The 14475-nt window shown below is 38.2% G+C and overlaps 1 protein-coding gene across 6 annotated transcripts in view; it reads right to left on the bottom strand.

Annotated features, from left to right (window-relative positions):
- Positions 1-1394: 1394 nt before the first annotated feature.
- The window catches only part of SLC12A1 (solute carrier family 12 member 1), a 109225-nt gene continuing 96144 nt past the window's right edge, over positions 1395-14475 (bottom strand). For all 6 annotated transcript variants that reach the window (XM_086710624.1, XM_086710628.1, XM_025918975.2 and 3 more), the window contains 4 exons: positions 14211-14297; positions 5417-5552; positions 3749-3816; positions 1395-2711 (listed from right to left, as the gene is read on the bottom strand). In XM_086710624.1, the coding sequence (XP_086566750.1) occupies positions 2576-2711; positions 3749-3816; positions 5417-5552; positions 14211-14297 (427 nt within the window). In that variant the 3' untranslated portion in view covers positions 1395-2575. The remainder of the gene's footprint in view (positions 2712-3748; positions 3817-5416; positions 5553-14210; positions 14298-14475) is intronic.

Here is a 14475-nt window from a genome sequence, read left to right as displayed (position 1 = left end):
TAAGGGCTACAAAAATCTGCTGGTGTCTGACCACTGCCTCCAACCATTCCATTTTCTGCTGCCCTAACCTAACCTACTCTGGACCTCAAAGCCACAGTCCCTTCTGCCACCTGACCCTTTTCTCTCAGTCCATGTACCCTTCTTTTGTTAACCTGGAATCCAGGGATGTCGCTTCAGTCACTATCTTGCCGGGAGCCCTCAGAAAATTAAATAACTAGTTTAAGATCAAACTACTATAAATGGTGAGATGAAAATTTGAACTTAGGCCAGTCCAAGTTTTGTTTGTTTTAAGACCACCATTTTATAGGACCCCCACGATGGGAACGGTGATGTCATACCAGACCCTGGTTAATGAAGGACTTATTGCCCCAGCCACCAGGAATGCAGTTAGCAGTCAGACTTCAGCTCCCAGGCCCCTCAGGGATCCCTTGGCTGCAGAGAACTGCCTCATCCAAGGTCACACCCCTTCGTGGGCAGCACACATCCAGTGATGAATCAATGCATAAATATAAAGGCCCAGCCCTCTCAGCCCTGCTTGGGACTACTCAGAAGGAACTTTCTGTCTCCAGAGCTCCCTGTGACATTGGCTGAGGCTGTCCTCGGGCCTGCATCACAGCTCACCTTTCCTTCCACAGTTGTTGATCCCAAGAATACTCCTTAATAAACACACTGCATGCTAAATGCTCTTTCAGAGTCTGTTTCCCAGGGAACCCAGTGTGCAACAGCCTCTCAAGGATATAGGAGCCAGACTTTCCTGTTACAGAAGTCCTATTACTTCTCACTTTTCCCAGAGTGTTTCTGAGAATTGTCAGGTCCAAAAGAAGCTGAATGCTCCTTCCCCTGGTCACAGGGACCACATCTCATACAGTCTTTGGATTTCAGTTCTGTAGGGCTCAAGAGAGATGGCTTAATACGGGGCTGAGTTAGGCAAACAGTCCTGGATTTGGAGTGCGGCTAGCCTGCTGCTTAAATTTTGCTGACTGTTTTTCCCTTTTCCTCCCTAGTCATCCTCCTGAGCTGAGTCTGGGCTTGGAATTCCTAATCTTGATTCCCAGTTTCAAACAAGCTTCAGACAAGGCAACTGATTGAAAAAAATTTTTTAAGTTTATTTTGAGAAAGAGAGAGAGAGAGACAGCGTGAGCTGGGGAGGGACAGAGAGGGAGAGACAGAATCCCAAGCAGGTTCTGTGCTGTCAGTGCAAAGTCTGAAGTGGGCTTAAATTCACACACCCATGATATCATGACCTGTGTGCCAAGATCAAGAGTCAGACGCTAACTGACTGAGCTACCCAGGAGCCCCACAACTGATTGAATGTTTAATGCTCACATTTGATATGCCATTGTACCGCGATCTTAGTGACTGAAAAGTAAAAACATGAGCTAGGCCAAAGCAAACAAATTTCAGTGCTTTTATTTCAGGTTCATTGTTTTCCTTGTATTTTAGCAGTTAGAATAAACAGTTGAAACATGTTAGGAAAAAAAATTAAGTCATCCATCAGAAAAAAAAAATTATAGGGTTTTCAATGTGATTAAGTATAATAAGAATACTAACAAAAATGAAAAAAATCAATACTTGCATGTTATACACAACATACAATTTTGTAATTTTGTAAGTTTCTCCATTTTACATTTTAATTATTCTTTTCAATCCACACAATCACTATATAGAGTAACTAAGTATATGATTCAGGATATATTTGTTTATAATGGTTTGAAAATTTGTGGTATTTGGTTTTCAGTTAGACATCTATGAAGATTTCATCTGTGTTAACCACTTAATTAGAAAAAATATGCAATGTACTATGATGGAGATTTCAAAATATTTAGCAGGTGAAACAATTGAAGTTTATCTATTAAAATGGAATCTAGTCTATTTAATTGGAATATTGTTGCCTTCTAATCCAGCTAACATACTCTTCAGTCAGCAGCAAATTGAAGCCCTATGTTATCAATGATCGCTCAGATCACTCTAAGTATATAAGCTATGTTACATTAAATAACCTTATTTAGGTAACTGCTTTAAACATTCTGTAGACTCAAGTACTTCTTAAAGTTTTCAGTTATTGATTTTCAAATCTTCTTTGTAGGTATAAGCCTCTCAGAAGGCCAAGCATAATCACAGTTCCTGCCCAGCCGGTCTTTTCCTTTGATAACCACCCATGGTTACTATACCAGCCTGTCAATAAGCATTTAATGAAAACCTGCTATGGGGCTGAGGCCTCTACTGGAGCTGAGAAGCAAACAAAAGATTAAGTTTGCCTAGAGAAGCTTACAATCAAGTTGGTGGTTTTCATGAGCATAAGCCAGCATGGTTTCCTTGATTTTCTTATTTATCAACAGCAACAAGAAATTGTTTTTCTAGGGGTAGCATTGAGTTGGACACCCTCTTAAGCTGAGAGAGGAAAAAAAATAGCCCCCAGTAACTAATAAAAAAAAATGACATAATTTATGTGGAATCCTGTACGATTGTCTCCAGAGGTTTTCATATCCATCTATCAGATTTATAACATAAAGTACCACACATGTTTCTTAATTATCTACACATTAAGTTAAGAGGTGTTCTTATCCTTCATGTATTAAGAGTAAAATGTCAGCACATTTTTGTGGTTTCCTCTAACTAGTAAAACAGGAGGGAGGTTCTTCGTGAGGATTTCCAACCAAGCCATGTACAACCAATCTGATATAGATCCTTTTCTCGCCACTGGAAGGCTCCTGACAGCAATGGAAGAAAAATTTTAAAAGTGACAATTACTACAGGCAGTAACATCACTAGTCATCTGAGCTATTTAATAACCAGTGGCCTGAAACTTTTATAACCCTCCCCCACAAAATGAAAGCATAGACGTTATTTTGAATATAGATATTAAACTGATATATTTCTTGGATGATACAAATATCTATAAACCAGAAAAATAGGCTTAGGCACTGTAGAGTAGCAACAAAGCATAACTATAAATTTTCACTCCTCTTTAAATAGAAAATTTGATCAAGCAATACCTCTCCTTTTTGGATGGAAATGATATTCCCAGTAGTTTAAGTCTCATATTTGGCAGAAATCTCAGAAAACAGCTATTTGAACCCTCTCACCCAAATTGGGAGACTGTTCTAGGTCTTAGGTGGATAGTTCTCCAGTGTAGACCTTGAAGACATATTAATCTTCACACACAGGAATCAGACCATGAGGTATAAATGTAAAATAGTTGGTTTTCATGTTTAGCTATCACTGCTTGAGTCCACATTCATATTTACAACAGGTACACTTCTAACATTTGTGGGATGGAGGGTAAGAGTGGAAATGGGAAAGTCCCCTGCCTTTTTCTCCCACCCTGACCTCTTCTAACAGAGCAAAGAGCCTCCTGAACATGCTATAGACTCTATATCTCAGGACCACTCCCAGAGAAGGAGCCCATGAGCCTCAGAGGCTGACTTAAGGCCTGCTAGGCAGGGAGTTCCAGGGTCAGGTTCCTGGAGCATGGTCTGAAGAGGAAGCCAGGGTTCTACGTGGGCACATGCCCTGGCCCCATGGGTAGGGCACACCGGATGGAAAGTCCAGGTGGGGCCTTCTAAAGCCCACGGGCTCCAGTTGGCAGGGTCTCAGGGTGGCATTTATTTTCCTTCACGGTCTAAAATCCCACATGTTCCAAATTTTTTTAAACTTTCCACCTGAATAGTTTGGACTTTTTAAGTTGAATAACCCGTTTACCTAAGATTTCCCTGTAACATTCTTAAATATCTGCAGTGATACTTACAGGACAATGAGATTAGCAGCTCTTGAGTGTTCCTGTAAGAGTTCATTCAGGCGAACTTGGCGGTAACTCTGTGGACAACATTCAGGTTTTGTTGAGGGCAGTTCTACCAGAATTATGAATGATAATCTATCTTCTTCCCTCAAATAGTGGAGAAGTAGAAAAGCCTCACTTTAAAAAATTACAATTATTTCATCCATATTTGGAAACTAACGGCGTTTTAAAAACTCATGAGAATTTTTGGAAATAAAAAGAGTAAGACAAGGTTGTCATTGTGCAATAGTGGCTTATTAAATTCTAAGAGAAAAAGCAAGCAAGCAGAAGACATGGGTAATAGTAAAGAGAAGATGAGAATGGCCAGATCTGGGAACAGGTTTGAGGTAGAAGAAAACTAACTGAATCTTGATACCTAAGAACATAAATTATATCCTCACCTACACTGTTTAGGCTCTTTGAATATTTTATCAGCACAGGGGACTCGTTCCAACTAAAAAGTCAACCAAAACTCACTTGGAAAAATAACTACATTGATGATTTTGCTTTGATGAAAGTAATATTTATTATTATATTTCATTGGTTCAGAAACTAAGGCTTAGATGTATGATTTGCTCAATTATACGAAAAATCTTTGTCAGATCTGGGCAGTTTATTATACACAGTTTATAAATTTCAGCTCAGGGGGCTCCTGGGTGGCTCACTTGGTTAAGCATCCACCTTCAGCTCAGGTCATGATCTTGCAATTTGTGAGTTCGAGCCCCACGTGGGGCTCTGTGCTGACAGCTCAGAGCCTGAAGCCTGCTTCAGATTCTGTGTCTCCCTCTCTGTCTGACCCTCCCCCATTCATGCTCTGTCTCTCTCTGTTTCTCAAAAGTAAGTAAATAAACATTCAGGGAAAAAATTTTAGGTCAGTATTTTTTCTACTAAATTTGAAAGGCTTTAGTATCTCTCATTCAAATTTGTTTCAAATTCAGCTCCTAATGTAGTTTATTTAAATTCTGTAGTTTAGAGGTTTCTGTGGCCCTTTTCCTTGAATATCTAATCCAATTCAAATGTCAGTTCTTCTACTTAATTCTGTTGTCCCAGCCCTTTTCATCATCCTCATGATCACAACTTCATTCAGCTCAGGCCACATGGGGTAACTTCCGTCTTCTGGGTTCTCCAGAAAAGCTCCCCACTTTATATCCATCCTACAACATGTGCCCAATCCAACTTTCACAATTCTTGTTCCAATTGCGTATTTTCTCAGATCCCTTTGTTAGTTTTCATAGCCTCATCAGGTTAAAATTTCTTTGTTACTTGTGTTATATTGTGAGTCAACTACCTTGATCTACTTTGCACACATATTGACTTAAATTATTTTAGACTGATGGGTATGTCTCCTGTTCTATAAAATTAAATTTGAAAGAAGACTTCATAATATATATCAATAATCTGGTTTTTTAAAATCTTTTTTAAAAAGAATTCATTTCATATTAAAACTGGAAACTAGTTTCTAAATCCTTATATCCCATAATATGATTGAAAAGCACTTGAAAAAATGCAGAAACCCTGGATCTTGAATAATGAAATTCTATAACAGATAATGTTACTTCTTGATCATTAAATCAACTGTTGTTTTCTTTTGCAGCTAGTTAGACAGTAAAGTAAAAATTAAGGAAGACAAGTCCTTACCTTTTCCTTGACTGCTTCCAGTTCTGCATCTGTAATTTTCCACGGGGTTTCTCTCTTTAATTTCTCCGCAGTTGTTAAATCTTTGCAGCTTTCATGGAGACGATATGGTTCAATCATCTCTTCAAAGACTTTCCAGCTGAAATTGGAATTATAAAGGAGGGCTCACAGTGGGAAACTAACTCATTATTTCACAGATACTCCAGGTATGACTGGCTCTGCTGGCTGCAGAATCAGAGCTGAATGTCATGCAAATCTTTTAAGAATTATCTTTGCAGGGGACTTACTGTGAGTAAAGTCATGGATATAGTACTGCCTCCCTACCCAAGGCAAGGCCTCAACATGTTTGAGGCTTGTTAGCCTACTGGGTATTAGATCCTCAATATAAACGCACCAACACACAGATAGCAATTATTCTGCAAATACACTTTCTACATGGTATAGTCAAAGACACAGTTGTAATGTAGACATGTTAGCCCATAAATAAGTTTCCATCTGCTGAACTGAGTTTCCATCTGCTTATTGTACAGACTGTATGGGAGACATTTATGGATTAATGTGGGAGATGAGCTAGGTTCCTTGGGGTGGGAGCTGGCAAGTCCTGCCCTCCCCTTTAGTCCAAGCACCCCACCCCCTGCTGGCAGGGGGCTGTGGACAGCTAGAAGAATAATAAATTTAATGGTTATAGAGCAATTTGTATGTATGCTGCAAATAATGGAGCTTTCGTCCTTCTGATGTCTGCTGTTGCTGCCTGAGATTTTTAAATGACTGTTTTTCAGGTGCATGTCAGAGAAAAGAAAACAAAAATCAATAATATCTTAATGTCTAAAAATCCAAGGCCATTTTAGAGCAATTAGGAAGATGTCATTGAGTAGAAAAGTAGAAAATTACAGTGCTATCTCACAGCTGTAGATAATTTTAAAACTTGCTAGAAAATCTCATTCTTGTCTTTCATAAGAATCTCATAGGATTTTTTTAAAACAGTAGTACAAAACAAAGCTTATAGTTTATGAGAGTAGTTGTCTTTAGTGTGCTACTTTAAGATGATCTCAAATATAAACAAGATCTTTTGATTTCATATAATGTAGCTTACTTATAATTTAGTACCTTTGAATTGAGGGGGAACTAAAATCAAAGTGCTGTTAGGTTAAGGGGTGCCTGGGTGGCTCAGTTGGTTAGGCATCTGACTTCAGCTCAGGTCATAATCTCACAGCTCGTGGGTTCAAGCCCTGCATCGGGCTCTGTGCTGACAGCTCAGAGTCTGGAGCCTGCTTTGGATTTTGTGTCTCCCTCTGTCTCTGTCCATCCCCTGCTCATGCTCTGTCTCTCTTTCTCTCTCAAAAATAAACAAATATTAAAAAAAATTTTTTTGTTTAAGTGCTATTAGGTTAAGGAATTAAAATATGAGGAGATGAGTTCAATGATCTCATCAGTTGCCCTGATTTAGGATTTGCAGATCAAAGTGCAGAGATTACAAAGGAGAACATGCCAGTGTGCCTTTGTTAGGGATAGAAGAGCTACTTAATGTAGTAGAGTTCTGACATTTTGACTCATTTAGAACGATAGACAACACCAGAGAACACTGATATACCTTATTATTCTTTCAGCTACACAATACTTCTCTTTGTTATTCCTTCCAACAGTGCCATGCCTTCAGAGACCTTTGGTAGTAATCTGTGCAGTGGAAAGACCCTGGCCTAGGAGAGAAGAGCCTGAGTTCTTAGTCCTGCTCTTCCATTGTCCTCCTGGACCTGGATAACCTTGCCTATAATAGGAGGTCATGATGGTTGCTCAAAGCTGGCAATGAGGATCGGTGTGATGGTTAGATGTGATCTGGGTAACAGTGCTCTGAGAAGTATACAGTGCCCTGTAAAACCAAGGCATTCATTTTACTGAATAGCCACAGGACTGAGGTTAGTACTGACTCTCTGTTTAAGCTCTCCACGTAATTATTTTGATCAGACTACATTTTCTTTGCATCTCAACCCTGGTACTTACTAGGAAGACCAGCTCAAAAATAGTTTCCTAAGAAATAGAAGTAGAGTAGAGGTTGCTTGCTGTCTCCCTGGTATTCATACTATGCCCCTTTGGATGGGAGTGACTCCATCCTCAGCATCAGCTAATCAGGACAATTCTATTCCTTCTACCAGAGCATTTGGCCCGGGTAGACACATAGCCCAGGCAAGGTTGACCAAGAGGCACCTAACATCCCATTGACCACTGTAAGTGGCTCAGTGGCTCAAGCTGGTACAACCTGAATGGAGCCCATGACCTGAGTTCGATGACTGAAGAAGAGACAAACCTTGTCTCCCACTGAACATAAATGAGCAAGTATGTAGATTGCTATTGGCTGTCATCCTGTTTTTATGAGCTAAATCAATTTGATTGATGATTTCATAATGGAAGGTGGGGTAGAGATTATGGAAGAGAATTAGTCCTTGATTACAAAATTAACCTTCTAGATCAAACTTTGCCTGAAAGCCAAAACATAGTTGGATTTTTCAGTTATGTTTGCAAATAATTTTCATTATTCAAGTCATTGTCAGTTTTCTTTTCCTGGTATTGAAACATGCTAAGTGACACAATAGGTTATAATGGGACTGTATTTGCCCATTTACTTTGTCTGAACTCTTAACGGTTCCTTGTCTATGTTCGTCTTTGACTTCATCCTAAGGTTCATCCCTGAACTGGCCATTTTCCATCCTCCTAGCTAGGTGATGCAAAGGTGGCTCAAGATTTCTATTCTGATTCTCATTAAATCTGACTTTTCTTTTTAATTCACTCTAGAATAGGCCAAGATTTACGTGCTATTGAATGTAAATGGCAATGAATTCAATTTTAAAAATTAACTTATACCTGCCCTGCCTTCCCCATCCTGTTCTTCACAATAACAAAGTTTAAAAATTTTTTAATTGCAAAAAAAAATTTTCCCTAAGTTCATGTAAGATTTCTTTTCTCAAATTAATATACCAGTTGTTTTGTGACCATTTTAGTAGCTTCAAACTAAATTATCCAGTTAATTGCTTCTACTTTCTCTTTAATTTCTGTATAAAGATTGTTGTCTTTTTGGCCTATGGCTTTTAATTCAGCATATTCAATAAAAAATTAATTTAACCACAAGAGATTTTCAGTTTCTCCAGGCTCAATTATTTTCTCATTAACTTTGCTTTTATACTCCCTTTCACCCTTGCCCAGTCATATTTATAATGTTTCTATGATCAAATATCTCCATCAAGACTTACTGATGTTTTATGGGTAGCTGAAAGATTTATTAGAGGTAACTTAAGGCATTTAACATTAGCCTCCAACTTGGGAATCATTGACAAACTATTTTCGACATTGTGTGTCACCTGGTGACCAAAAAAAAAGCCCAGTGATGGAGAAATGATTATTAACGGTAGATAGGGGCTGTCTAGTCAAGAAAAGCTGAAGTTGAGCTGGTGCCCTAGGCGTTGGCCCCTGGAACCAGGGCCGCATCAGCCCAGAGGAAGAGTCTTCTTCCTCTAATTGAGCCACTCAGAGGAGATGCCTTTTAAAAGTTATCACAAACACTTCAACAAAATAGGTTTAGAGGGAACATGCCTCAACATAATAAAGGCCGTAAGTGAAAAACCCACAGCTAATCATCAACAATTGTGAAAAACTGAAAGCTTTCCCTCTAAGATCAGGAACAAGACAAGGAGGTCCACTCTCACCACTTTTATTGAACATGGTACTAGAAGTCTTAGCCACAGCAATCAGACAAGGAAAAGGAATAAAAGGTATCCAAATTGGTAAGGAAGAAGTAAACTTACACTATTCGCAGATGACATACTACTATATATCAAAAACCCTAAATATTCCACTAAAAAATTACTAGAACTGATAAATGAATTCAGTAAGATCACAGGATACAAAATCAATGTATTGAAATCCATTGCATTTCTATACACTAATAATAAAACAACAGAAAGAGAAATTAAGAAAGATATCCCATTTACAATTACACCAAAAATAATAAAATATCTAGGAATAAGTTCAACCAGGAGGTGAAAGACTTGTGCTCTGAAAACTATAAAACATTAATGAAAGAAATTGAAGATGACACAAACAAAAGGGAAGATAATGCATGCTCATAGATTAGAAGAACAAATATTCTTAAAATGTCTATACTGCTCAGAGCAATCTCCAGATTTAATGCAATCTCTATCAAAATACCAACAGCATTTTCACAGAACTAGAACAAATAATCCTAAAATTTGTATGGAACCATGAAAGACTCCACATAGCCAAAACAATCTTGAAAAAAGGAAAACAAAAGAAAAAAGAAAAACAAAAAAAGAAAAAAGATATCTGGAGATATCACAATTCTAGACTTCAAGTTATACTATAAAACTATAGTAATCAAAACAGTATGGTACTAGCATAAAGACAGACACATAGATCAATGGAAGAAGATAAAAAACAAGGAACAAACCCATGATTATATGGTCAATTAATCTTCAACAAAGGAGGCAAGGGCATTCAATGGAAAAAAGACTCTCTCTTCAACAAATGGTATTTGGAAAACTGGACAGCAGCATACAAAAGAATGAAACTAGACCATTTTCTTACATCATACACAAAAATAAACTCAAAATGATCAGAGATGTATATGTGAGACCTGAAACCATAAAAACCCTAGAAGAGAGCAAGGCAGTGTGACAGTGGCCATAGCAATATTTTTCTATGTATGTCTCCTGAGCAAGGGAAATAAAATCAAAAATAAACTATTGGAACTACATCAAAATAAAAACCTTCTGCAAAGTGAAGGAAACAATCAATAACACTAAATGGCAACCTAATGAGTGGGAGAAGATATTTGTAAATGATATATCTGATAAACTGTTAGTATCCAAAATATATAAAGAATTTACATAACTCCACACCCAAAAAAGTAAATAATCCTGATGGGTGGAAGACATGAACAGACACGTCTCCAAAGAAGACATACAGATGTCCAACAGACACATGAAAAGATTCTCAATATCACTCATCATCAGGGAAATGCAAACCAAAATTACAATGAGATATTACTTCATACCTATAAGAATGGCTAAAATAGAAAACACAAGAAAAAGTAACTGTGGTGAGAACGTGGAGAAAAAGGAACCCCATGAAATGTTGGTGGGAATGAAAACTGGTGCGGTCACTCTGGAAAACAGTGACTTTTTTTGGAGGTTCCTCAAAAAGTTAAAAATAGAACTACACTGTTATCTAGCAATCATACCACTGGGTATTTTACCCAAAGAATACAAAAACACTAATCTGAAAGGACATATGCATCCCTATGCTGATTGCAGCATTATTTACAATAGCCAAATTATGGAAGCAGCCCAGTGTCCATCGACTGATAAATGGATACAGAAGAGGTGTATATAGACACAATGGAATATTATTCAGCCATAGTAAAGAATGAAATCTTGCCATCTGCAGCAACATGGATAGAGCTAGAGAGCATAATGCTCAGTGAAATAAGCCAGTCAGAGAAAGATGAATACTATATGATTCCACTCCTATGTGGAATTTAAGAAACAAAACAAGCAAAAAAAGGAAAAAGAGAGAGAGAGAGAGACAAACCAAGAAATTTACTCTTAACTATAAAGAACAACCTGATGATGATCAGAGGGGAGGTGGGTGGAAGATGGGTGAAATCGGCGAAGGAGACTAAGAGTACACTTATCATGATGAGCACTGAGTAATGTATAGAATGGTTGAATTACTACTTTGTATCCCTGAAACTAATATTACACTATTAACTACACTGGAATTAAAATTAAAAACTTAATAAAAAATTATCACAAAGTACCAGATGTGCTACCAGTGGCCATCTGTGAGATTTACTGAATGATCATTCTCTGTTTTAAAATAGGGTTACCTTTACATATTTGAATAGATTTGCCAACACCAGATACGTGACTGTTTTACAAAGCAATATGGCATCAGTTATGGTGGAAGACTGAAGAGAGGAGAATGGCACTTCCAGCACCCCTCTTCTTGGTGGTGTCTTGTCTTCACACCAGGTGACATTAGCTGCAAAGATTCTTTTACTCCAATATAAAATGGATTTTGTTTTTTGCATCTTCCTCAAGACCTTGAAATATCAGAGAAAAAGATCTCCAAAATTGTGAAATCTAATTCATTTTTTTCCTGAGAAAGGGAAATAGATCTCTTCATTGTAGGATGGTGAGGATATTAGAAACATCGAATTAAAATGGAGTCTAAAATCAAATTTAAGATACCAGGACAAAAGCAAAAATGCCTGGTCCTTTGTTTCTTGCTACTCTCCATAATGTCTGCTGCCTAAAAAGAGAAAAAAAAACATGGTGCAAAGTTCAGGGTTAGTAAAATAAATTGTGTCTAGACTATGATGGGCACTCAAAGAATGGAAAGACATTAGTGGAAGAGGTATATTGACATTCTTCACGATAGGACATATAAGACAGGTATGCAGGGGGTGACCACAGCAGCTGGGCAGAGAGGAGCATGGAAGGGAAAGAAACAAGGACTTGAGTAGAGAAAACCAGATTGATAGGTATAGAGGCAAAGGATACAGGAAGAAATTAATCAGTAAGCACAGACAGTCCTTAGCTACTGCTAAGACAAACAACAGCAAGAGGAATTTGGCTGCAAGAAGTAGATGACTAATTTGTGCCCAGCATTGAGCCAGGGCCTCTGGAAAATCCAAAGGCAGTAGGGTACACCGTGACTACCCTCCAGACAACAGTAAATGGCTCTATGCTTGCAGAGCTCTGGCAGGCTCTGGCCTGTTGCAAAGTAGCACATGCTAGGAAATCATTGTACCTGCTGTGTTATGAAATAGAATGCATTTCCACCAATTAGAGACACAAGATGAGCCTGTTTGATCACATCACTGCAAATGCCAAGAGGTGATGACTTAGGAATTAAAATTCTTCAAATGAAGTGTGGGAGGTTACCAGAGATTACTACATGACAACCCAATTCATATCAGAAAGTCAATTACATTTACCAAGGAGAATTATAAACTTTGTTCTTAATTTTTCTTAAGTATTTAAAGCTGCAGAAATAGAGGAATACAGGCATTGGTGGTATATATGATATGAAGACATATTCCATGGTAATAACCAAAATGTAATCTGTTGATTATAGCTTTCTTATCACAATTAAAACATTTTGGGGGTGCCTGGGTGGCTCAGTCAGTTAAGAGTCAGACTCTTGGTTTCAGTTTCAGGTCATGATCTAGAGGATTGTGTGTTCAAGCCCCACGTTGGGCTCTGTGCTGGCAGTCTAGAGCCCGCTTGGGATTCTCTCTCCTTCTCTCTCTGCCCCTCCCCACTTCTCTTTTTTTTTTCTCTCTCTCTCTCAAAATAAATAATTTTTTTTAAAAAGGTATTTTGTAAAGCCACTTTAATTGATCCATAGCCTTAGAGGAATCATGAATACCCTCAAATAACACAAAGTTCAATGTTGTTGTTTAGTCAATAAGAATGCATCTTAAATCTAGATGTTTCTCCATTAGTTATTAAACTCATCTAGGATCAAAAGAAGGGAAGGGCAATAAGACTGGAGTGTGGAACTGCAACCCATCAAGAACTGCAGGTGAAGGGAGAAATGACTGATGGCCAACAGAAATGAGAAGAGGTCCAACAGGCCACCGAGAACCTAAGCTATACTGAGATCCCTGTTTCCCTTTGTAGTCTCAACCTTGAAGGACCACTCCACACCGAATCAAATGTGCTAAATTGCATCCAGATGTTGGGGCGCCTGGGTGGCTCCGTCAGTTGAGCATCTGACTCTTGATTTTGGCTCATGTCATGTTCTTGCAGTTTGCGGTTTTGAGCCCCACATCACTGCACTGAACTGAGCCTGCTTGGGATTCTCTCTCCCCTCTCTTTCTCTGCCCTTCCCCACGTGCATGGACGTGTGCTTTCAATCTCTCTCTCTCAAAATAAATAAACTTTAAAAAAATTTAAATTGTATCCAGATGTAATAGTAAATATGATTCTGGACTGTAAACAGTTGAAAATGTTTTATAATTGCTAAATTATCACTAGGTATTTTACTCAGTCTCAGCTTTAATTTCCAGGCAATTTTCTTACACCTCTGGGAATTCCTGTGAGAATCTAACCTACAAATTGTTTTCAAATATATGGACTTGACACATTTAACAATTAACAAGGGTTAAAAAGATGTCACGATCTGAAGACATTTAAACAATTACTTCAATTTTGTCATTTTAAAATTTTGAAGCCAACACATTTCTTTGCCAGGCTTCAGTTTTAGAGGACCCCCCGCCTCGCCAAATTTCATAGCTTGACGTGTTGGGTCCCTCGTGCCTAAAAGTGAAAATGGCCATGGAGGGTGGGTTGTGTCATTGTGCCAAGAAGACTCAAGCTGTTTCTATCTTCTCTATCAGAGCTCCCCCTGCAGGATGCCCCACTAGGAATTTTAAATGATGAAAGCTTGCCCCCGACTGCTCAGTCCAAAAGAGTCTGAGCCCGTACTTCCTGCTATTTTGGCCACCACGGAAAGCAAGAACAGGAAGGGCAATTCTAAAATGCTAACTAACCTGTGTTTCAACAGCTCTCCCTCTCAAGCTCAACTTTACCATAAAACCTTTTCCTTCTGTTAGAATTTATTTGATAGCTCGGCATGATTATTTGAAGTCCTTTTTTATTATATCTTATTAGGCAGTCACTGCAGTGAATAGATAACATTTCTACCCCTTAATAATCAACACAAAAGAAAATGAGAGAGTACCAGGGGTAAACAATGGATCTTGTTAAATGTTTCATACCTCTCTTTGTTTGGCTTAATGTTGATGTCTCCAATGATATGGATATCTGCAAATTTTATCCTAAATTTGCTCAGAAGGGAAGCCATTCTGAAAATATAAAAGAGAAATATCCCATCACTGCATGTTTCGCTGTTTTCAGTCAAAGAGGTTTGTGTTTAAGATACCACAAGCAGTCATGTCTTATTTCAGGTTCACTTTCACACAAAGGCTGTGGTCAGGGTTTGATTTTCATCGCAGTGTATTAAATGTGAACCAAGCGATTCCA

The sequence above is a fragment of the Puma concolor genome, chromosome B3 (genome assembly GCF_028749965.1).
Source record: "Puma concolor isolate L17-30 chromosome B3, mPumCon1.1.hap2, whole genome shotgun sequence".
NCBI classification, from domain to species: domain Eukaryota; kingdom Metazoa; phylum Chordata; class Mammalia; order Carnivora; family Felidae; genus Puma; species Puma concolor.
The sequence above is the reverse complement of the archived record's forward strand: the minus strand, read 5'-3'. Positions and strand labels throughout refer to the sequence as shown.